This window comes from Quercus suber, unplaced genomic scaffold (genome assembly GCF_002906115.3).
Source record: "Quercus suber isolate HL8 unplaced genomic scaffold, Cork oak 2.0 scaffold_548, whole genome shotgun sequence".
In the NCBI taxonomy this organism is placed as follows: domain Eukaryota; kingdom Viridiplantae; phylum Streptophyta; class Magnoliopsida; order Fagales; family Fagaceae; genus Quercus; species Quercus suber.
The window spans coordinates 137,260-163,582 of record NW_027069996.1 but is presented as its reverse complement, the minus strand read 5'-3'; the positions used below and the strand labels follow the sequence as shown (position 1 = coordinate 163,582).

General features: G+C 35.4%; 1 protein-coding gene across 1 annotated transcript; it reads left to right on the top strand.

The window, feature by feature from the left end:
- The first annotated feature begins 17,674 nt into the window (after window positions 1-17,674).
- On the top strand, window positions 17,675-18,854 carry LOC112002866 (probable carboxylesterase 17). Its single transcript, XM_024035030.2, has one exon. It carries the CDS (start codon window positions 17,693-17,695, stop codon window positions 18,740-18,742), a length of 1,050 nt encoding a protein of 349 aa, XP_023890798.1. The 5' UTR covers window positions 17,675-17,692; the 3' UTR covers window positions 18,743-18,854.
- Window positions 18,855-26,323: the final 7,469 nt, after the last annotated feature.

Here is a 26,323-nt window from a genome sequence, read left to right as displayed (position 1 = left end):
CCTAACTGTCATGTTATCTTGATCCCTAGGGGGGCAAATAAAGCAACTCACTCTTTAGCTAAGTAGTCCTTTTTGAACAATGTTTTTGGGTCTTTTGATGTTGGTTTCGGCCCTCCCTGTTTTGAGATTATCCTTAAGGATGAGGCTCTTGTATCCTATTGGTAGTTCTGTTTTTGTCTTGTGAATAAAATTCTTGTTCATCCAAAAAAAAGTTTATGCATTCTCATATGAACTCTAGATCGCTAATTAGAGAATGACATCTTGTCAAAAATAACAAAACAAGGTTGAAACCGTACATACCTGCAATATGTCCAGTAGACAGTAAGTCAACAAATCTAGACATCAATAATAAGGTGTTGGGGCTTTTTTACGTGTCAATTTTTGAAGGGCTAGCCAGGCCTTGTTAGAACAGGACTAATAGTTACCCATGCACTTTTTTTTTAGATTTTTTTTTTTTTTAAATGTCACGTGTCAATTATTCGAGACATTTTTGAACCCAATGCTATTCCTGAGAATTGGGGTGCTACTAATCTTGTCCTTATCCTGAAAGTGGGACATCCAGAAATGATAACTCAATTTCGTCCCATAAGCCTATACAACACTCTTTATAAAGTAATCTCTAAAATTATCCTTAATAGGTTAAAACTGTATATTGCTGAGATTATTAATCCTTGTCAAACAGGGTTTGTTATGGGTTGCAAGACGAGTGATAACATTATCCTTGTCTAGGAAATTATAAGAGCAATGGTAAGGAAGAAGGGGCCTAAGGGATATTTAGCTTTCAAACTAGACCTCAATAAAGCTTATGACCGCCTGGAATGGTCGTTTATTCAGGACACACTAGAGTTCTTCCATATTCCACCACATTTAATTCAATTGGTTATGAATACGATCTCATCAACCCGATTCCACATTACATGGAATGGATCTTCTATATTGGATATTGTCCCAAATGGGGCGAGGTGGGGGGGGGGGGGGGTGCGCGTCAAGGGATCCTTTATCTCCTTATTTGTTTATTATGTGTTTGAAGCGATTATCCATTCTTTTGGAAGAGGCAATTTGGATAAAAAATTTCAACCGTTGACATTTAGAAGGCAAATTAAAATTTCTCATTTATTTTTGCTGATGACATTTTTCTCTTTTCAAAAGCCAAGATCAAAGAGTGTTAGACTCTCAATTCTATTTAAAAAAAAAAAAATTTGTGCATGCTTAGGACAAATAAAAAGTGCTCAAAAATCCTGCATCTGGTTCTCACTAAAAACTCCTAGACATACTAAAGAGTTGATAGCTGGTACCTTTGATATCCCTACCATGACCCATCTAGGCACTTATTTAGGCACTCCCATTTTTACTGCCCATCGCACAACTGATGCCTATCAATACCTGATTGATAAAATTCAAAAGAAAATTGAGGGTTGGCAAATTAAATATCTTTCAGTTGCTGGGCGTGCCACATTAATCAAATCCACCTCGACTCTATTCCAATATATGCCATGCAAACAACCCTTCTCCCTCAAAAAATTAATCGGCATTTGGAAAGAATGAATTGTCGGTTCTTATGGGTGACACCAATCATCACCATCATTGTCACATGATTAGTTGGGAGACCATAACTACTCCGAAAGATGCTAGGGGCTTTGGCATTAAAGCTTCCCAACATATGAATTTGGCTATCCTTATGAATCAAACCTGGAGACTTCATACTCATCCATCAATGCTATGGGCATATGTCCTAAAAAGTAAATACCTTCCCCATACCAACCTTTTTTATAGTGAAGTTAACCCTAAAGCCTCTCATATTTAGAAAGCTTTACACTTAGGAATGCAATTGCTTAGAAATGGGATGAAATGGATAATCAGAGATGGTTAATCTATCAGCCTATGGGAAGATAATTGGCTCCTGGGTAGTCCACTTAGAAGTCGTATGGAAAGGCCTCTTCTGCCAAACGAGGAGCAACGATGTGTTAGTTCTCTTCGTGAAATTCATCTTTGGAAATTTGAGGATTTGCATTTTTCCCTTCCCATGCACCTTGAACAACTTATTAATGGTCTTCCTATCACCCAGCTAATAGTTATGTCAGATACCTATGTCATGTCCCATAATTAAAGAATATATTCGGCCAAGTCCACTTCCAAGTTCATGTACATTCAAGCTCATATTCCTTTCAATAAAAATCAGTGAAATTGGATTTGGACACTTCCTTGCCCAAAGAAAATCCAATTTTTTATTGGATGTCCATGCATGAGCGACTAACCACCCGTCAATTTTTAGCTTTCTCTTGCCCTAACATCAATGACCGATGCCCTAGATGTAATAGCATTGAAACCACAAGCCATATTTTACGAGATTGCTCATGGGCTAAGGTAATTTGGCTACAATCCCTAGGTATTTTGCCTCTCTCGTTTTTTTCAACTTCCCCTCCAAATTTGTCTTAAAACAAACTCTAAGTTGGAAAAAACTCTCCTATGTCTTAAGCTTCCTTGGAGTATTTTCTTTTTGTTTCTTCTTTGGCAAATTTGGTTATCAAGGAATGATTATATTTTAATAATCAATCTATCACTTAAACCCATTTGGTCCACAAAACAATTCAGTTAGCTAATGAATTTTATTATCTTGCCTATCCTGCTAAATATATTACCATAGAACTTCTGAGGATTATTAAATGGATCATTCCATCAGAACCTTTTATAAAATTAAACACTAATGGTAGCTCTCTAGGTAATCCTAGGTTAGCTGGTGCTAGCGGTATTTTGCGTGATTTCTCTGGTAATTGGTTTTTGGTTTTTCTTTACGCCTAGGCTTAGCTTCTAATAATATAGCGAAACTATGGGCTGTTCGTCAGGGTCTTATGTTAGCATGGGATTTGGGCTTTAAATTCATTCAACTAGAGACTAATTCTACTACGGTTATTTCATGGTTAACTATTAATGGTAATCTATCTCCGGATATTGTTCCATTAATCTCTAATTGCAGGAACCTTATGGAGTGATAGTGGACCGTCCAACTGCTTCACATATACCATGAGCCCAATGGCGGTGCAGATGCTTTAACAAAAAGGGGATGTCAACAACAATGCATTTTGGAAATTTATGATGCTTGGCCATATTTTGTTATAGAGCTTTTGCTTGGGATATGCAGAACCTCGGGACTAGTAGAGTGTGTCCCTTAAAGGTCATTGAACCTGTTGTTGTATAAACTCTTTATATATTAAATAACACCCCCCCCCCTCTTTTTATCCCCAAAAAAAAAAAAAACTTTATATCTAGTGATTAAGTAAAGATCAAAATACCTAAGGCTTTGTTTGGTTGGAAAAGTGGAAAAGTGAGAGGATAAAAATTGAGGAATAGATAGAAAAGTGGGAGGATAGAAGAGAATTAGTTTTCTCTCATATGTGCTTAGTTGGGAGGATGGAAAAGTGAAGAGAAGAAAATTCATTTGTTGGTTGAAAAGAAAAATATGATGATTGAAAATATTGTTTGTATAAATTTATTGTCATGCCAATATTAAATATAAAAAAGCAACAAATTAGCATAAAAAAAGAACAAAATAGCCAAAAAAAAAAAAAACACCAGTTACATGGGTATTTTGGTCTTTCACAAGCATGAAACGACATTTCCTTGTTTTCTCCTCAATTTTCTCCCCAATTTAGGGAGAAAACATTTTGGTGAGCCTATGGAGAAAACACTCAGGCTTTACCAGCTTTCCTTCCAACAATCCACCCAACCAAACACCCCAAAAAATCACTTTCTCTCTACTCTAAAATCTACCTAACCAAACAGACCATAAGTCAAGCAATAAGATGAAAACAAAACAAGCAGTAAGTTAAAAGAGAATAGCATGTCTAGTGACAAAATAATATATATATATATATATATAGTAGTAAAAGATCAATAAACTAATATATGTTCAATAATGAAGTACCAATAAAGTAATACGTCCAACAATAAAATTGTTGTTGGAAAACATGGTTTTGCATCTCATACAAAACATGGTTTTGCATCTCATACAAAACAAGCAATGGAAAATTTATTGATCTACTCTATTCACGTAGATAACATGGAACTTTGAATTTTAGAAAATTAGAACAGAGAAGTGTACCTTAATGTAGTGAAATTAAAAAAATAGAAGAAGATTGATCTTGGAACGACATTCAATCTTCACCCCAATTCCACTTTATGCTCAAGATATGTGGTCTCTTAACCAGTCTTACATGTGTTCTCTTTCTTTCTCAATGAAAAGATGTGATCTAGAAAAACTGTTTTTCTTTTATTTTAATCGTACAAATAACTGCCAACTGATTATCTAATTGGGTTAGCCTTTTGAGCAGCCTAATTGAGCTTTAGTATGTGGCTTGAGACGGGACCAAATGGACAAATAAAGTTCTAATTTCAATGGCCTTTGGGCTTATCTGTCAACTATTGACAATCTTATAGTTACCATTGATTATATTTAACGCACATATGTAAATATAAACTATAGACTTTATTAATAAATTATATCCCAATTTATTATTTAATCAATTAACCCGTCTCCAAGACACCAATTAGTTCTATCTAAACAAAAAAAAAAAAAAAAAAAAAAAAAAAAAAAAAAAAAAAAAAAAAAAAAAAACCAAAAAAAAAAAAAAACAAAACCTATCCAAGAAAACATTCATAGTAACAAAAAGGCATAATGTATAGCTGTCACTTTGTAAATGACTCTCTTTATCCTTGAATTCCTGTTTTAATCATTCAAGTTATTCATACATTTATGAAATCTCATTTTATAAAATATAATCTTTAGTAGCTCTTTATTATAGTGGTTAGGCCTAACACTTTGAATAACTAATCACATTAAACCTATCTTAAGGGAATATGTTATATCTCTTAAAAGAGACCATGGATTCCATTTTAAGAATATGTATTCCCTCATCACCACATGTGATTTCTCAACATACTAAGATTTTTTTATTGTAATTAAGATCTCACTCTTGATACATCAATGAAAACAACGTTTTGATTCATGTTCAAAATTTCCTCATGATTGAGAGATTATGTAAATGAAAGTCATGAAATTTATTATTCAGTTGAGAATTGTTAATGGAATGATTAATCTCATAGCAATCATATTCAATGTGTCTTACACACTTAAGACTTATCAACATATCAGTTAGAATTCTTCACTTTCATGATCAAGACAAGCTATCTTAGTTGACATATTATAATTTTCAAAGATAAAACGCCCAATTTCATCACCAACTACAAATTTAGAATTTTGAGTTTATAAGAAACTAGTGATTTGTATTTTCTATAACTAAATCACATATAATGCATCTTAAGAGCATTCATAGTAAAACATCTAAAAATTTAAGCGTTTAGCAACTCAAAACATTACTTTATTTATTTTAACAACTCACTTTATAATACACCCTACAACAAAGGTTTTATATTAGCATTCAACACATTAAAATAATATAAACAACACAATAATAATATATCTAACACAATAAATAACAACCACAACACTGCCGCCGCCGCAACCACCACCATCGTGGTAGCCATAACCCACTACAAAACAAAAAACTCAAAACAAAACCACCACCACAACCACAACCACAACCACCGTCATCAACAACCCACCACAACCCATTAAAAACAGAGCAACACATCCAAAAAAAAAAAAAAAAAAAAAAAACCCAGCAACTCCACCAAGAAATCCACCAATACAATCACCGTTGCCGAGAAAAACCTAGCACTAGACCGAGAAACCCACTAGCACCAAATCGAGAAAAACACACTTAACCAAACCTAGAAAACACAGCAACTCAGACCCAGAAAACATAACCAAAACCCACTAGCACTGGCAACCATCGACAACCCAAACCCACGAATCCACTAGCACTGCCATCCAAAAACCCACTAGCACTGCCAACCCAAAGCCACGAATCCACTTGCACCGGAAACCAAATCCCACTAGCATCGCCAACCCACAAATCCGATCTCACCTCAAAGTTGATGCCCACGAATCTGATCTCACCTCAATATCGATGTCCACAATTCAATTTCACATGGGCTGAGGCTGGAGCTGAGAGAGGAGAGTAGAGAGTACGTAGAGGCCAAGTGAGAGAGCAAAGAGAAAAGAAAAGAAAGAAAACAAACCTTTTATGCATGTGAAGTGATTTGTGAGTGTGTAGGGAATAAAAAATGGTTTTTTGGGTATACCTTCCAGCTACAGTAATCAGTTAAAACTTTTTAGGTTTACCTCTTTTGTTTTGGTGTGCATTTTTGGTGTTTTGGTTGCTAAAATGACTTTGTGTGAGTGCTCTAAGGACTATATAATAATGTCCAAATATTTATGTTACCATTATTTTAGATAATAAAACTACTTTTATTATTTTACTACATAATGTTGTATATAACATAATGCAACAAGATTTTAAGGTACTAATCCTAACAATTACATCAAAATAACTTGCAACTAGTGGTAAAGTAATAGGTGAACATTAATTTATCATGAATTCAACAATAAGAACCGTTTATGAACCCAGAGGTAAGATATCTGTAAAATAATACTAAGTCCATTGGTAAAAATAATTATAAACCACTATAAGGTCAAGCATGATATTCTTTGATCGAAGTAGAAAACTTGATTGTGATTAGAGGGAGAGAAACTGTGCATGAAGATGAGTTGACCAAGTCCCCTCATTAATCACCAGTTTAAAGCCTTAAAAGGAGGAGGATCTCTTCAGTAGGAGTTTTTTGCCTTACTTAAAGAGAGCTTTTTAGTGAAATGAAGTGAGGATTTAGGTGGGAAACTATAACAATGATTTTTTGTTATATATTTAAGCTAGGAGCAATAGGATGGAATGAGTTTTCTTGTTAGGGATGACTCTGATCATGGTAAGGATAGTGTTTTCTACTCGATTCTTAGTTGGAGTAGTGTTTCTCTTGGTCTTGCTTATATTAATGCAATCAAACACAATATTTCGCAAGTAAACAACAAAGGAAATAAAATATCATACAATACGGTGATGTGGGGAAAATCAATGGAACAACTATTTTGAAATTAAAAAATATTAAGTTTTTAACTACCAATCCCAAGGAAAATAGATTCACTATATAGAAATTAAGTTTATAAATAGGATAAACTTACTTAAATTTACTATCTCATGTAAAACATACTAACATTGCCCAATGCAGCTTCAAATTCACACACTCTTCTATAAGTGAACTCTGTTGAACATGAACACCAACTCACGACTTCAAGTACCCACTTGAAGATTTAGTTCAACAACTTGTATAATAGGAGCAGCAACTTCACCTTGATCCCTCGATCTTCAGAAACTTGGACTATAACTCTAGTTAATGCTTTGAAAGAGCTTGGAAATCCCTAATCGCTTGCGTACACCACATAGCTCTCAAAAGTCTCAAATAAGGTGTCCTAGGGTTGCTTTTATGTCCTGGCTTGAAAAACACAAAACCCTAGCTGCAAGACGACTAATTTTAAGCAAATCTGGATTTTCTTAGCACGAATCTCGATAGGTTGAGATTAGTAATTCTTGATTTCTAGGTCCAAAACCCATATCCAAATCCTTGTTCAATTGCATTTTGAGTTGTAACTTCGTAGTGTCTAAGAGTGTGTTTAAAGAAGACATAAGAGACTGCTCATGACCTGTAAAATTTGCTACCTTGACTGCACTCCACCAATCAAGCCTCACTTAAGCTTGACTCCAGCCAACCAATCGAGAATCACGAATTCTAAATTTAGCTGAAATGTTTTGTTTTAAGTGGATTTTTGTAACCCTAATGAAGAGCCTATATAAAGCTCCATCAAACCCTACTTTAAATAAGGTTGTAAAGGCAAGAACCCTAAGGGATTCAAAGAAAAAACCCTAGCCTCCACCTGCTGAATCTGTGAGTTCAAAAGGGAAAAAGGAGATATTGTTGTCACTTTTGTGCACCAAGTGTTTTGTACCAAGCATTGTCTTCGACACCGTGTTGATGATCATTGAGGTGTTCCAAGTGAAGCTATTGCAAAGTTAACCTACTGTAATCAAGTTGTTGCTATGGTGAAGTCAATCAAAGATTGGAGATCCACGCACAACGAAGAAGTTTACTAAGAAAAGTAGTCCAGTTGAGTTGAAACTGCACTTAGTAGCTCAATAGGTTTTACTATAAGTAGGTACTTATGGATCACGTATTTTACTTGTACTTTTAACCTCAATCTTTGTTAGTGGATATTTTCAAGGTGTGGTGACCTTTAAACCACCTGTTGTGGTTATTTCTATTTAAGTTTTCCCCATTGTAACCATATTACTGTCTTGAAATTTACTTTTACGTTGCATGGAATTTAGTTTTGGCACTATGATTGTACCCATTACATGCTAAATTTGGATCTTTGCATAATTTGATAATTTAATTAACTTGGGTAATTGATTTATTTAATTAGGTAAAAAAAAACCCAACATTGATCGATCAAGCTTGGTGTTGAGCGAGTATTGAGATTCTAAAAACTCTAATTCTTCTTGAGGTTGAACCTTGTTTTTGTCTTGAACTAAAAATACACCCCAAATACACTCAAGACTCACCAAAAGCTTAAAATATATGGATACATTTGACCGCAGTTTCCCAGCCTAGCCCTAAGTCGGTTATGAATAATTCAATCAATCTTGTCATTATGGTTTGTGTTGTTAGATCTTCTAATTGTCAACACCATTCGAGTATCTATTCAGCAAAGAAACTTCATTTGATTATCTTTTGTACCAAAGAATGATTCCTAATTGACTTTCATATTAAGTTCTGAAATTATATATTTCAGACTAGCAATTCCCCAAACCGTTAATTCATCAATATGACGAGGAGAGTATTATATTAACTTCATTTGAATAGGCTCATGTTTGTTTATGAGCTATTTGATTTTTTTTTTTTTTTTTCATATATAGTAAACACTATTTTGTTTTACTCGTTTACATATCTATATTAATAATTAATAACTATATTATAGTTGAAATTATATTATTTGAGATAATTATTTATAATGATTTTATTTCTTTATGAGCTCATTAAAATTAGATCTACCAGTTTAATATTTTTGAAAATTATATAAATTTTTTTCTACATTATTGACCATTTATTTATCAATAGATTATAAATAATAATTTTATATATATTATGAACTTAAGGACAAACTTGCATATTCTAATCTCATATCTATATAAATATATTTTTATACATATTGTTGGAGTTGTCTTATATTTGTTTTTGTGCCAATTGGCTCAAGGGACTAAATAGAGTTATGCTATATACAAATATCATTCTAACCCTAATTTCTAATATAGTGGATTAATAGTTGCTAGTTCCCGTCGACGTAAGTACATTGAACCAAGTAAAATCTCTATGTTGATTTTTCCTCTTATTTGATCTTGCTTAGAGATTAAAGAAGATTAAAAAAAAAAAACTTTTTTCTAAACTGAACTCAAATTATTTATAAACCATTCGATTTATTCACCATCTTTGTCGTACTAGGTAACGAGGACTCAATCATGTTTTATTAAGATTTGATTTTAGACCACTAAGGGGGCATTTGGTTCGCTTAGTTGATCACATTACAGTCAAATTACCATAGTGTAAATATTATGGTGTTTGGTTTATTTGTTTTTTTATGCATAAGATTACTATAATCTAAGATTACAAAATATTTCATATTACCCTAACTTAGAGCACATTTGGTAGACTATAATAGATACTGTAATGTAATAGATATTCCTATGGTATAACTATTCGGTTGTTTGGTTATGTTTTTATTACAATGAATAGTTATTTCTTCAAAATGATGAATAACTATTCCTTATCAAAAGTACTGGATATCTATTCCTTCACTTTATATAATAACTTTTAAAAAACTTTCCTAAAAAGCCATTAGTTGCCTCATCTACAAAAGGAAAGAAAATAAATTTTCCTTCTTGTTAATTATTAGCTCTATTTGAATACCCTAAAATAAGTGTATTTTAGGAAATTTGACTTAAAAATGATTTAATTGTGGATACATATTCAGAATTCTATTCCTAAATGGTCACCAAACTAATGAATAGTAATACTTATTATATTCCAACTTAATGTATTCCTTGTAATACTTATTCCCATTTTCATGTAATAATCATTACAATGTATCAAACGTGCCATTATTGTAATCTTATTAACTTATTAAATGGGAGAAATCTTGCATTGCCTATTTGTGGGAAATGTAATAATTTATCAATGGACTTAATTTTTTGTGACTGAGTGTGTGAGTTATATATATTGTAGAGTTTCAAGCTCAATGTGATTCTTCTATGGAGGCAATGTACAATGACTAAGGTTTGCATAGGGTTTTGTTCACGAGCAGCAGTTGTGGATATCGTGTTCAAGGCAAAATTGCCATAGATATCGCATTCAAGGCGCGTGAAATCATCGAAATTGTTTTGGATTGAGGCCTAGAGAGATTTGTACAAACCTCATAGAGACAATTTATGTCTATAAATATGTTGAATTGTAGTTCTTTGGTGCATGAGAAATTGCTAAAAGAAAATTGTTTTATTGTTTTGTGGATAATGAGTTGTTTGGTTGGTGAGAAAATAGAGGAAAATGAAAAATAGTTTTGTTTGGTTAGTGAGAAAGTAGAGGAAAATGAAATAAAGTTTTGCTTAGTTTGTGAGAAAGTAGAGGAAAGTGAAATAAAGTTTTGTGTAGGTATTTTGTAGTTTTATTATTAACAAATACAAATTTGTTAGGAATGTTTTTAGAAATTCATTATTAAAATTATAATGATTGTTAGGAATGTTACCAACCAAATAAACAAAGCAATGTTACTTACTAGAGATGTGATGAGAATGTAACTAATTAATAGACCAAACATTGGTATGCTATATCCCTATAATTAGATTGCACGAATGTGCTAAGATTACAAGAATCTAACATCTATATATATATATATATAGGCAAAGTTCAAAGAAAGTTCAATTAGAATTTGAAATTAGAATCCAATTTTGTTTCATGAATCTAAATTTATGTAGGGACCACACAATATTTATCTACTTAAGTTTGTGCCTTGTATACACTTAAGTTTTTTAATTTTTGTACCAAGTGAGTTAATGAGTGCAAAATACTAAGAATCTAATATTAATGAACTATAAATTCTAAGAAAATTCAATTAAGATCAAAATTGGATTTTGCTTTTATAAACTTTCCATACAAATTAAATTATTTAGATTTTAGCTACTATTTTTTTTTCTCTAAAATAATGAGTATATTTTTTATACTATTTCTATTTAGATATTTTGTATGCGAAGATATTGAACATAACAAACTGTGATTGAGCTGAACGATCTCATACACTTATCCTCATCAATTTAGAAGATACTATTTGACCAATTTATTATTTGATTTTTTGTTGTATTTAGTAGAATTTTACAGACAATAATTATGAATTGATATTGTATATGTAGTATCCAATAGTAATTTTCAAAATTATATACATAATAGCAATGTAATGAGAAACTTGACGTAACAAATATCATAAAAATTGTAAGAAAAAACTATTTTAATACCTCCATATGTCCTAGTCGAACTATGTCCTATATGTTTAATAACCCAAATTAACATCAATAGCACCATGACAATTCATCATTCCCATGCATAAACACATGTTACATACTAGTATATATTAATAGCAAAAGCTTAGAGAAAATCCAATTAGATTTTAATTGGATTCTCAATTTTGTATCACGTGTCCCATTTAATTTTTAATTTTGTGCCAAGTGAATTATTGAGTCTGAAAATCGAAGAGTCCAAATCCAATTAGATTCTAAATTGGATTGCAATTTTTTGCCACATGTCCATCTAAATTTTTAATTTTTGAGGCAAGTGAATTATTAGTTGCAAAAACCAAAAAGTCTAAAACCAATTAAATTCTAAATTCTAAATATATTTATATATATATATATATATAATAATGAGAAACCATTACATATTTTAGAAATGTATTGTTTAAAAAAAGTATAAACTAATAGCATATATAATTTAAACATTTCTTTAAAAAAAATGTATAATTTGAACAATATAATTGTTATTGTTTTTAATTAATTGTACCGTGCATATACATGATGTTACACATTAGTTACAATATAACGTATCATCAAGCAAATCAAATACCCCCTATATGATGTCATTTTATACATGTCTATCGCTTAATTTGTTGAGAGCTATTGCTGATGGCCTCCTGGACTAATATACTTGCCTAACTGCATGCCCTCATTTGTGGGCTTGAGCCAGGATCAATTTCCCTCACTTCAACTGTTAGCTTAATTTCTTTAGAGATTACATAATAGAAATTCAAAACTGATGATGTCGAAAATTGTCAGTAAGCCACACAATACTCACGTGCTCGAAACAAGACCTACGAAACAAAAACAAAGAAAACCCTAGGAGAGTACCGTGGTACTGACCAAAGACCCTCCGAAGGTTAAGTTAGAGAACTTTCACAACTCAAAAGTGCTAGAGCTGGGGGGGAATTATGCATACCTTGGTTTGTGAGGGTTTTAGGGTTTTATAGTAGCGTAGGGTTGACATTCGTTCCTTGCCCTAGAAGATCTTTCCTTGTGGGAGAGATCTTCCTTAATTTATGTATCTTATAGAATCCTTTCCTTATAGGACTCTTCTCGATTAGGGTTTATCATGGGGCGCAAGGTATACTTACGCGTGGAGCCCAAGCAAAAGATATGTTGGACCAGTCAAGAATTCCTTCTACCCCCGTCAACTTCTACCCATTCAAATGCTTCTACCCATTTAGTGACATAGTATATACCGACAACAACTACAGCTGTCATATTGCTATTGGGAATGGACCCATGATGTCGAGTCCCCATTGAGCAAATGGCCACGGGGCTGTCATCAGGGTCAATTCTTTCGTTGGCTGTCTGATAATTTTGCTAAACCTTTGACATTTGTCATAGGCTTTGACATAAGTCTGGGCATCCTTCTGCATAGTAGGCCAGTAATATCCAGCTTGAATCAGTTTATGTACCAATGACCGCGACCCTGGGTGGTTGCCGCAGATCCCTTTGTGTACTTCTCTCATGACATAATCTACTTCTTTGGGGCTTAAACATTTTAGGTACGTTCGAGAAAAGCCCCTCCAGGACATAATGAACCCTAGGAATTTTCTCGTTGTCACTCCAAAGGCACACTTGCCTGGATTGAGCTTCATGTTGTAGGAACGAAGGGTGTCAAATGTTTCTCTGCGATCCTCCAAGTGATCGTCCTCCTTTCGGCTTTTCACTAGCATGTTGTCAACATAAACCTAGACATTTCTCCTAATCTGTTGTGCAAACATCTTGTTCATGAGCCTCTAGTACGTTGCGCCCACATTTTTGAGGCCAAATGGCATTACTTTATAGCATAAGAGGCCCTGACTAGTAACAAACGAAGTTTTGTCCTGATCTGCTTCGTCCATTCTAATCTAGTTGTAACCCGGAAAAGCATCCATGAAGCTTAATAACTGGTGTTAGGCCGTAGAGTCAACTAGGATGTCGACCCACGGGTGGGGGTAGCTATCTTTGGGGCATGCCTTATTCAAGTCTGTAAAGTCGACGCACATCCTTCATTTCCCGTTGGCTTTCTTGACCATTACCATGTTTTCTAGCCAGTCGAAGTAGTAAACTTCCTTGATGAAGTTCGCCTCTTGTAGTTTATGAACTTTTTCCGCTATAGCTTGGTCTCGTTTTGCAGCGAATACCTGCTTCTTCTGACGGATGGGTGGAAAGAAGGGCGACACATTCAGCCTGTGTACCATGATTGAAGGGTCTATTCCCGGCATGTCTTCATGGTTCCAAGCAAATACATCCCAGTTATCTTTAAGAAAAGTTTTAAGTGCTTGGTGGACCATCGGGTTGGTGAGGGTACCAATCCTGGTCATTCGATCAGGCTTGGAGTCATTGAGAAGAATCTCTTTAAGCCTTTTAATGGGCTCTGTCACCGTCCGGTGTTCTTCTATGTTCATGGCCTAGAGGTGGTCATCCATCTCCATCATAGCTATGTAGCATTTGCGTGCAGCTAGCTGATTTTCGCGTGGCTCTCCTACTCCATAATCGGTAGGGAATTTGATCATTAAGTGGTAGGTCGAGGTTATAGCCTTCCATGAATTGAGGGTAGGTCGTCCTAGGATAACATTGTAAGTGGACGAGTAATCGACCACAAGGAATGTTACTTCCTTAGTGATTTGCTGGGGGTAGTCGCCAATCGTCACGGATAATGTGACTGCACCAAGGGGGAATACCTTTGTTCCTCCAAACCAATGAGCAAAGCGTTCGTAGGAACCAGTCGCTCTCTATCAATCCTCATATGCTAAAATGCTGGGTAGTAAAGAATGTCAGCTGAGCTGCCATTGTCAACTAGAATCTGATGCGTGTTGCCATATGCTAATGACAAGTGCATCATCATGCGGGTGGTAGAGACGTTGAGCATCTTCTTCCGAGAATTCGATAACGAGGTTGTCGATTTGTGCCATCTTTGGTATAGAACCCGTCAGTTGGACATTCTGAACCATCCTGAGGTAACTCTTACGGGCTTTTTTAGACAACCTAGTAGTCGGTATGCCCTCTACAATCATTCTTATATCTCCAATGGGCGGCCTTGGATGCTCGTTGTCCCGTCGGGGAGCCTACTCTTGAGGTGGATCCATTCTCTCCTTGCTAACGGACCTTTACAGCTTTTCTTGCTTGATAAGAGCTTCAATTTATTGCTTTAAGTCGTAGCAGTTGGCTATGTCATGACCGTGATCATGGTGAAAGTGGCAATACTTGTCTCTAGACCTCTTATTAGGATATCCCTTCAGCTTGCCAGTAAAGGTCAGGGTTCCTTCATCCTTAATTTGTATCAAGACTTGGTCGATTGGGGCAGTTAGTGGGGTGAAGCTTGTGAACTTCCCCGCGGGGGGCTTGGAGCACTTGTACTCCCATCGCTTTCCGGTTCTAACCATTTTTCGTCCCCTATCCTACCGTACGTCTTCCTGTCTTTCCCTTTTCTTGGGCTTCTCTTCTCGAGCCAATAGTGCGTCTTCCGCGATCATGTACTTGGTCACCTTGTACAGCACATCTGACATTGTCCTTGGGTTGTTCTTATATAGAGAAAATAAGAACTTACCCTTCTGCAACCCATTCGTGAACGCGGCCACGAGTATCTTGTCATCAACTTCGTCGATCGAATGGGCCTCCTTGTTGAAGTGGGTTATGTAAGATCCCAGCATCTCGTCCTCCCGCTATCTAATGTTCATCAGGCATACAGTGGACTTCTTATACCTGTGTCCCCCAATGAAGTATGAGGCAAACTGGGCACTTAACTCCTTAAGGGTACTAATGGAGTTAGGCGTCAACCTGTTGAACCAAATATTTGCAGGTCCCTTTAGTGTGGTAGGGAAGGCTCTGTAAATGATCTCGTCCGCCACCCCTTGAAGATGCATCAGGGTCTTGAAAGATTCCAAGTGGCCTGGGGGTCCTTGGATCTGTCGTAGCTTTCTACCTACGGCATACAAAACTTCGGTGGAAGGGGGAACGAAGTGACGAACGTAGTGAATGGCAAATTAGTTTGGTGGACAAAGTCATCGAGGTCACTAGACACCTGTCCTCTAAGGGCGTTCATCATAAAGTCCATCCGTTCCTTCATTATCTGCATCTCTGCGACTATGTGAGGTGGAGCCGTATTTGTAACAAATGGCCAGCTTGTGTCTTGTCGTTCTGGTCTGCTTGGGGTGTTGCTACCTTCCGACCCTTTTTGGTCCCTTCTCTCAGTGCTGGTGCCTTCTTGGTCTTCCTCATGAGTGTTAAGGCCTGCGTTCTTTTGGTGCAACTGCTCTTCCAGATCATGGTTTTGCTTGGTAAGGCGCTCCACAATAGCGGCGAGAGTTTGAACCTGCCTTTCGAGGGCGGTCTTGCATGGTTCGTCTACTTGAACATTGTTGGTGGTCGCCATCGAGCGAGTAAATACCATGCAACTCTTTTTTCGAGAAGCAATAGTATGACTTACAAGTCGCAAACTTGATGAGTTCCCACAGACGGCGCCAACTAATGATGTCGAAAATCGTCAGTAAGCCACACAATACTCATGTGCTCGAAACAAGACCTGCGAAACAAAAACAAAGAAAACCCTAGAAGAGTACCAGTGTGGTACCGGCCAAAGACCCTTTAAAGGTTAAGTTAGAGAACTTTCACAACTCTAGAGTGCCAGAGCTAAGGGGAATTATGCATACCTTGGTTTGTGAGGGTTTTGAGGTTTTTATAGTAGCGTAAGGTTGACATTCGTTCCTTGCCCTAGAAGATCTTTCCTTGTGGGAGAGATCTTCCTTAATTTATGTATCTTACGGATTCATTTCCTTATAGGAGTCTTCTCGATTAGGGTTTATCGTAAGGCACAAGGTATACTTGTGCATGGAGCCCAAGCAAAAGATATGCTGGACCCATCAAGAATTCCTTCTATCCCCGTCAACTTTATCCTGTCAACTTCTCCTTCCGTTTATGAATTCTAGTTGCCTCCTCCATGCATAGATCATCTCAAGGTGCACTCATCAGCCTTACGGGTTTATTAACAAAGTCATCAGACACAATAGCTCCATCTCCTTTGACTTAGACTTCAAGAATTACCCTTATCAAAAAGCAGCCCCTCCCCCCCCCCACGCGTGCCTCCAGAGGAAGTAAAAAAGGGAAAAGGGAAGGAATAATTAGAAAATAAGTAGTCAAAAAGCAATTCAGGAGAAAGTAGGATATCTGGAGAATAAAGTTGACCGTCCATTTGCTTGTACTTGGAAATTGAAGAATATCCATGATTTTCAATCAGTATTTTATTCAAGTCGGTCAGAAAATTTGTGTACACGTGGATAAGAACTAAGAAGCAACATTATATCATAAACCACCAGGCTTCCATAACAGATATTATCCTATAATTCTTTGCTTGCCATGGACACAATTAGCTGATCACAATTACTGTCTTATTCTACAAAGTGGCCTAAAGCCACTGGTATACTCAGTAAGTTTGAGAAGGTGGTTCTGCAGATAAAAAGTGGACTCAATAGTTCCCAAATATATTCTGAGAAGATATATCGAGAGAAAGATAGTCCTGCATCCTCCTAGTACTAAAGAAACGTGAAGAGAATATTTCGAAAGAATAAACAGTCTATATATGATTAATTTTCTTGTGCTTACTCTTTTAATTAATGCCTTGTTATACATTATTTCATGGGGGAATTCAAACAATAAATCTCACTCGAAAAAGATGCTTGGTTATCTCTTCACTGTACATATTGAGGCTTAAGATATGGATAAAATGTAGTAAGGTTTATAAAAAGTTGCTGCAAAGTTCAGATAGAGATCTTTCTCGGGTAATAGCTAGAATGTAATAAGTCTAGATGTAGCTCTTCTTGGTGATCAGAAACGAATAAATATGAATCATATTGAAATTATGAATTGAAAGAGAACGAATGTAATAAAAAAAGGATTAAGAAATTTGAACTTTTACCTCATATGAGAATCCATGTGACGACACCCACTTGTGAGAGAAAAACAAGAGGAAGGTTCTTATTATCTTGAGGCTTTCTCTTTGGCCTCACACGTTCTCATTCTCTATATAAAGACTCCTCAAGGCAACAACATTATTCAGACCACAAAGACCATTCTAATCCACTCCTATTATGAGAACCAAAAACATGGCTACCATTTCCCTTGATCCAAGGTTTAATCTCCAAGTTGGCAAGAACCAGCACCAACATGGAGGAGTTGTTGAAGAAATTGACGGTCTTATAAGAGTTTACATGGATGGACACGTTGAGAGGCCTTCAATTGTCCCTATTGTCCCCTGCACCATGTCATTAGAGCGTGGTGTGACGGCAAATGATGTTGTAATCGATAAATGCACTAGCTTATGGGCACGTATATACGTCCCAAGCTGTTTTGGCAAGCTTCCATTTCTTGTTTATTTTCATGGAGGTGGATTTTGTGTAGGTTCTGCTGCTTGGAGCTGTTACAATGAGTTCCTGTCCAATCTTGCTTCCAAAGCAAATTGTGTGATCATCTCTGTAAATTATCGTTTAGCCCCTGAGAACCGTCTCCCTGCTGCATATGAAGATGGTTTCAACACACTTATGTGGGTGAAACAACAAGCTCTAAATGGTTCAACTGAGCACAGATGGTGGTTGAGGCATTGCAATCTCACTAGCATGTTCCTAGCGGGTGACAGTGCAGGGGCCAATATAGCTTACAATGTGGCCACCCGGCTAGGGTCAAGTGGCACATCTGATTTCACCATCATAAGGCCACTGTATCTCAAAGGTACCATCTTGATCCAACCTTTCTTTGGAGGAGAGGCACGAACTTGGTCAGAAAAGTATACCAATCAACCGGCTAATTCAGCACTATCCCTATTGGTTTCTGATACATATTGGCATTTATCACTGCCTATTGGGTCTAACCGTGACAATCCATGGTGTAACCCTCTAGCAAACGGCATGGCCAAGTTGAGGGACTTTAGGCTTCCAAACATAATGGTATGTGTATCGGAGACAGACATATTGAAGGATAGGAACTTGGAGTTTTGCACAGCCTTGACTAACGCAGGGAAGAGGGTGGAAACAGTGATGTACAAAGGCGTAGGGCATTCATTCCAAATTCTGCATAACTCTCAGCTCTCTCAACCTCGAACCCAAGAAATGATGTCCCATATCAAGGCTTTCATTAACGAATAACTACTGGGATTTTCCTTTTTTCTTTTGATTTTTTTGGAGCATGTTTGTGTTGATGATATGATTGTTGCCAGTAAGTCTGTTGGTCTAATAGTAATGTATTCCCTAAGCAATAGTAATGTTATCTTTGTTTGTATCAATAAAAGAATTAATATTTCATACTGTTCTACAAATTAAAAAAAAAAAAAAAAAGTTACAATAAAATCAAGAGAGCATAATAGCTAACTATCATCTGTAGCAAGACTGTCTTGAAGTAAATAGCCCTGTAGTTCTTGAGGTGGTAAAGAAATCCAATTAACGGATAGTGAGCCAAGTTTAGCCTTAGTAGCATAGTAGCAATCTAGTGGGCAACTCTACTAGCTAGGTGACTGGTGAAAGTATATGTAAGAGGCGTAAGTCCCAGGCTATCTTAATATCATGACAACTAAATCAAATTTTGCATAAATAAGTTGAATTTAGCATGACAGTAGTCAGTATCATTATCTTTATTGTATGATGGCATGATTGACTTAGGTTCTTCACCAAGAAAGTGCCTTCTCCAAGTGCTAAAGCCTTTGTTATCAATTCGAAGTTGCTGAAATTTTGTAGGCATTCCCTATAACCAGATTTCCTAGGAGGTCTCTCCCACAACTGCAATAGACCTTGGCTCTTTTGGCGGAGTCAAAAGATGCATCTGCATTGGCTTTCAACCAAAATTTTTGGAGGCTACCAGTAGGGTATGCATCCATCTCACCAACCCACCAAAATCAACCCGACCCAACCCAACCTGCTGGGTTGGGTCGGTTTTTTGGGGTGGATGGGTTGGGTTGGGGCATGAAATTTTTTTTAATAATGAGTTGGGTTAGATTTGGGTCATAACAATCACAACCCACCTAACCCGACCTGACCCACCTATATATTTAAATTTTAAATTATAATAATCTTATTTCTCTCTCTGCCGCCTCCCATTCCCACTCTCTCACTCCACTTTTATTTTGTTTATAACTGAGTTGGGATACTAGTTCATGTATATTTTGTTTATCAACTCGGTTGGATATATCTTGTTTATAACTGAGTTAGAATACTAATTTATGTATATTTTGTTTATCAACTCTGGTGGCAAATGAGACATATTTTTTTTTTGCTCAATTTAATAATAATAAAAATTGTCCAACCCATGAGTTCAACTCGACCCAACCCGATCCATGTGGGTTGGGTTGGGTTGGGTTGAACCCCTGTGATGGGATGGGTTTGATTTTTTTAACCCACCATGGTGGGTTGGATCAAAAAATTCCCTTAACCCGACCCATGCACACCCACCAGTGTCTTGAAAGGTTTGAACCATCTATGCTTGCAATTCCAAATTAAGGATGACTTCGATTCTGCTGGCTTCATTTTGCTTTTGAAAACAAATAAATGGTAGTTTTTGAGCTCTTGACAAGGCTAAGCATGGGCCTGGATTAGTATTATCAAAGGCTTTGCTAAATTGCCCAAAAGGAAGCTAAAAGAGACATATTTACAGTTGCTCTTGAATATCCGTCTTTGATTCCTTGGAAGTTCTCCAACAAACATAACGCAAATCTACGTATATCACCTCTCGCAATCACAAAAGAAATCACTTTCACGTTACAATTCTTTCATCCATGGGCATGGGAGCAATATATGTTGAGTGTTTCTTCTTCTTTTTTGCATATGGAAAGGGTCTTTAATAATCATCCTTCTACATGAAATATTCATTGTGGGTAAGGCATTGTGACATACCATCCAAAGAAAGAAGACATTGGAGTCTCCATATGGGCCTCCTCATGTTGTATGGGTGCATGAAGGAAGATGAGGCCCTCTCCCTTTGCTTGTTTTGTGACTTTTGAAAGAATGGACTGGTACCTGCTTGCTTTTCACTTGTGAAATTGATAGGTATTATACCTGTATAGCCATCAAATAGTTATTATAGTTTCACCTTATCCCATACTTTCCCTCCCATGGTCGATAAGCTTAGCTATTTTCATGTTGTTTATGTGAAGAGACAGGACAAGGGCTGGATAAAGTGATATCCATTTTGCACCCCAAACATTACCCTGATTACCTTTACCAATCCTCCAAAGACACTGTCTGAGGAGGTCTTTCCTGCAAGCTAACTACGCCAGCGCCATGAGGACCTCGATCCACTCAATTTTTGCAACCTAAGAAGTTGAAGGGAAGTTGGCACTTTTGATGATATGTGACCAAAAACCATTTGTGCGTTTTGAAGATGCAATGCTTGCTTTGCTAGAATTGCAGTGATCTACTCTTCTAGAGAAGCTAGTAATCATGAAGTACAAATATATGGGTATTAAGAATAGTTTTAAAACCCAAACCAGATCTGCTGGTGTAGCCGCTTTAACTGGAACCTACCCTTACATCACTTTATATAACCTCAAAAAAAAAAAGAAAAAAAAAGAAGGAAAAGAGAGAGAGAGTTTACACCCATATGGAATTACTAGGTTGCCATTGATACAATTTGTAAGTATTCAAAAAAGCGCTAGTCACATATGTGTTATACCTCAAAATAACTAGTAAAGTTTTAATTTTGGCTCTTCATAAAGTTAAGTCAACAATGCTAAGTTGGCAAACCTTGAACAAAAGTAACCTTAATTATGTTGAATCTTGACTAAGTTTTAAAGTAATTTTGAACACCAAGTTACTATGCAAGAAGTAATGTAGGTTCTAGAATCTCAATACCAAGTTGATCAATTGAGAATCATTTAAATTGATCAATCAAGAGCCTAGTTTGACCTATTGAGATTCACGTTGACAAAATCCTAATTAAGCTCAATCAGCAATCGTGAATCCAGGGTTTTGTAGATTACAGGTTAATGTACAAAAAGAGATCTATGGCACATGAAATAAGACTTTTTGAGAGTCGTGCATTGTACATCTAGGGTTGGAGATAAACCAGGCTCTCTTAAAGCATCAACCGAAGTTCAAGTTGAATATTTCAAAAGATCAAGTGATCTAGTTGAAGTTGTTGCTTACAATACACAATCAAGCTACTAGAGTGAATCTTCAAGAGGGTTCTTAAAGTCATAAGTGAGAGGTTCACATTTGACAAAGTCCACAAATAGTAAGTCTACATGAAGTAGTAAGGATTTGGAGATACATGGGGTCATTTTATGTTCAAAATTTTCCAAATCCTTAGACCTCTACAAACATGTCCAAAAATTTCAAAACTATTAGACCTTTGGGAAACATTCCAAATCTTTGGACCTTTCTAAGCATGGCCCAATCTTCAAAAAAACCTTATCTTTCAAGTAAAAACTTTTGCAACAAATTTTCAAAGGCCAATTTGCATAAACAACATCTAGACCCAATCCTCTCATTAGGAGGTGAGTATGTAATTTATCCTGAGATTCGGTCCACATTCACAAACACACTTCAGTTAAATTCTAGTTGCAAAATTCAATATCTTTCTCTTACATTGACATTCGCTTTTCAAGTTCTGTCAATAAGGGGCATTCTGTAGATACCATTTTACAACTTGCACTTAACCTCATTTGGAGGGTAAATTGGTGATTTCACTTGAGGATAGCATCTTAATCTTGAACGTTATATCCCCAATCACCCCTCATCGAATTGATCTCGACATCATAATGATCATAACGACTGGTCATAGACCTCAATCAAACCATCAAATTGTAAGATATTCAGAAATCAAATTTCAACGGTGAAGGTGCATCCATACTAATAAGCCTAACCATACATGAATATAAAAAAATTAATTTGGATTGGTCCAATTTAGGGTCAATTGGAAATTAATGATGCCTAGTGGTCTTATTGGTTTAAGGCTAACACATTTGGTAAGCTTACATGCATATAATCACTCCTAACCTCTCACATTAATGCACCTTTAATATTTTTGTCAAAATTTATTTTTTAAAATCAATTCGAATAATTAATTTTATGAAAATGAGATCAGAATGACATGTTAGGGGTTGAATGAGTTGAATTTTGGAAGGAAATCATAAATTAATGACAAATTTGAGCTAAAAAAGAAATTGGTAGGTTAGCACTGGATTAGCACTTAGGCAGGCCAAGCAAGTTCTTATTAGCACTTGGCTCCCCCACCCCCCCCCCCCCCTTCCCCCTCCACCCCCCTTTGAATTTTAAATTTCCCTCTTCCCTTTTTCCTTCACTTTCACCAACTTCGAATTTATGACCCCATTTCCAGAATATTCCTTTCCCCTCTATAAAAAAGGGTGTGAGGCATTCATTCCAAAGCACACCAAAACCTCCTCCTCTTATCCTAGAGTACTAGTGAAATAAGAAAGGGCTTGTTAACTCATGGTCTTCCTGAGATTCGGGATTTGAGTTAGTACCTCTCTACCCCTACTAAGATTCCTTCTATTTCTCTTCCTAAAGTCCTAAGAAAGTAGGGAAAATGCTTTTCATACTGTGGTCATCCTGAAATTTGGGGTATTGAGTAAGTACTCTTGTACCCCCTCCCTTGGAAATCCCCAAGAAAGCCTCCTTTTCCACTGTGTTGGATTTGCATGTATATATAATCTCTTTCCTAAAACTTGTTTTTGATATTGTTGTTATGTTAATTTGCATCAAAGCATGCTTGGTCATTTGGTTGTTCTTTGAATATGCTTGAATGTTGTTCACATGTTCTTAACCGTTCTTCACATTTTCATGCATCCACTAGATTTTGATCCTAAATTTATGTCAAACATAAATTGAAGATGTTAATTTTCAAGTTCCCTCAAATGTTAGATCTAGGATAACACTACACATAATCATTGTGTTGTTTCTTTTAATTCAAAGATATGCCTAAATTTAGGATAACACTAATCACACATAATCACTGTGTTATTTCTTTTAACTAAGTAATATGTCTAAAAATAGGATGTCACTAATCACACACAATCACTAGAACTTATCTGTTAGTCCAAATGAGATCATGAACATTATGAAATTAGGGTTTATGAACATGCACCCACATTTAGTTTCAAGCAAACAATATGCCATTGATAGATGACATGTTTAGTTGAATAGATGATGTAACATGATCATTAGTCACCATAGCCTAAAAGACCGGTTTCAACGAGCAAGGTGGGTGTCTAACTCTTCCCAGCTTGTAACTTAGCCTCCGAACTTAGATCAAGAGTTCTAAAATAGTTTCTTATACATGAAACTTTATCTTTGTAGAATGTAACTAGGACTCAAAGTCATGTACTTTTCTCTTAAGTGTGCGTTTGGGTAGAAATTATTTCTACCCACGTCTACGTTTCCAGCATTTTACTCTTTTTTTTTTTTTTTTGGGCACGCGTTTTAGGAGACAAATTCACTGTTATGGCTATTCATGGACTGTTCATGACCAGTAGTCGTAATATTTTACTTTTCAGCCATTTTTCAGCACATCAGTAGGTCCTGTGCACTGTTCACAAGACCCACAAATCTCACTTTTCAGCAACTTTTTCATTAAAAATGGGCCCCCACTGTACTATTCACATATTTAAAAATTATTTTACTACAATGCTTTCAATTTTCAACTGTATCCAAATGGAGCTTAAATTGCATCTAGGACCAAAGCCACGTACCTTTTTAGTTACTTCAACAAAGATGTAGTTTTATTTATTTATTTATTTAATAAAGATATTTCATTTCAATTATGGTATTCTTATTTTCCCTAGTTAATAAGTAAGTGGTGACTTTATTGTAAAACCCACAATTTAGGGAGAAATATTATTAGTTGAATCTCAAATTTGAAAGGCACATACATGACTTCACCCTTTCACATGGGTTCGACCCAACTCTATCAAATGGGCCTCGTGGGCATGGTCTCAAGTATTTGGAAATTTTTTGGACAATTAGAAAGTCTATAGGAGATAACAATAGATTAGAGTTAAGTTTATTGTAAAACTTCCATCCAATTCGGGTTTTTACTTTGTCACTATATCATTTGTCTTATTTTTCTTCAACTTTGTTTATTACGATATAGTGTGCATGTTTTAACCAAGCATTGAATCACATTGCATAATTGGATAATTAATTCAACTTAGTTTAAAATTTGGTAATTTTGCACATCCAACTAAATTTGTTTCAACACATTTATATATCCAAGATTCACCTAATAAACACTTGATAAAGGACTTAGCTTACTCCTGCACAACACTCACTTACACAATATGATCCTATTAGTAGCACATTATTTAGGGTATCACATATGGGTTTTTTTTTTATAATTTTATTTTTTATAAGAGTGAAGGGCTAGATTGGGTTTTATTAAATATTATTGTTGTCAGATATAGATCTAGCAAATAGGTCGGTTTAGGTCAAGGCCAGTTGGGTTCAAGTAAAAAATAGGTCATCTTAAACGAGTTATGGGTTGAATAATTTTTCACATGAAAAGAAGAAATGATTTTTTTTTTTTTTTTTACTAAATGTCAAAAATAAAAAATAATCAAAATAATATTTAAATAATATATAGATTCTTAAGTTTACACAATTCACACCAATGATATCCTCACCATAAAAGTTTAGTGATTTGTCATTAAGTACCCAAAAATGATGTGATTTTGCTTCATTAAACATTTCTTACATTAAAAAATCCATAAAAAATAATATAATCACCATTTAAAGACTAACAATTACTAGTACTCGGTGAAAAATAATCTAATCACCATTTGATACATGTACTCAGATGCTCGGAGAAAAAAATCCACAAAAAGTCAGAGATGTTGGTTCACTTAAGCATATAAGATTGACAATGACGTGGATCTTATGAGTTTCAATGTAAAAATTTGGGGTTTAGACCAATACTCAGATGCTTGATGCTTTCAAAATTTATACCGTAAGTTTAATTTTCTTTGAATCTTGTTGCTCATAGTTAAACTAGAAATTAAACTTTTTGGTGGCTGCTATTTGATTCAACATAGTCATTACCTTTTAATGGTTGATGTCATATTACTTTTACATGGTTTATCATTTGGAGTGATTTGTCAACTTATTTCGTATGCTTTAAAAATAAATAAAAATTAAAATGAGTTGGATTGCGAGTTAGACGGGTTGACTAAACCTGCCCAAAAAAAAAGGCTGCGTAATAGTCGACTTATTTTTACTTCGGATTAAAAAAAAATAAAAGATCTAAGTTTGGAGTTAGGTATTTTGCGTCAGGTTGGATTAACGGTTTCAATCCAAAATTGCTAGGTCTAATTGATACATGATGACATGATGGATTGGTAAATTTTATTAGATTTTTGTGGATCTTGTTATGATCTTGCTAAATTTTGTTTCTGTTGATCTTGTTATAATCTGATTGTATTGTGTTTTTATTGGATTGCTGTGATTATTGTATGCACTATACTTGTAGATGTTATGTTTTATTATTGAATTTATCTACATCATACTGTTTTGCTAAAAATCTGTCGTGATTTTTGCTGGAACAAATTGAACCTTGAAACGTCGACCTAATTCAATTCTTGTAACCTGTTGTTCTAAAACCATGGTATTAACCTTTTTTTTTTTTTTTTTTTTTTTTTTTTTTTTTTTTTTTTTTTTTTTTTTTTTTTGAAAACTGCACCAAATATGTAAAAATAAATGTGTAAGTCTTTAAAAGTTTAAAAAGTT

Bases quoted from the DNA above. Each gene is read 5' to 3' on its own strand.
- LOC112002866 (XM_024035030.2), top strand. From the start codon at position 17,693: ATGAGAACCAAAAACATGGCTACCATTTCCCTTGATCCAAGGTTTAAT.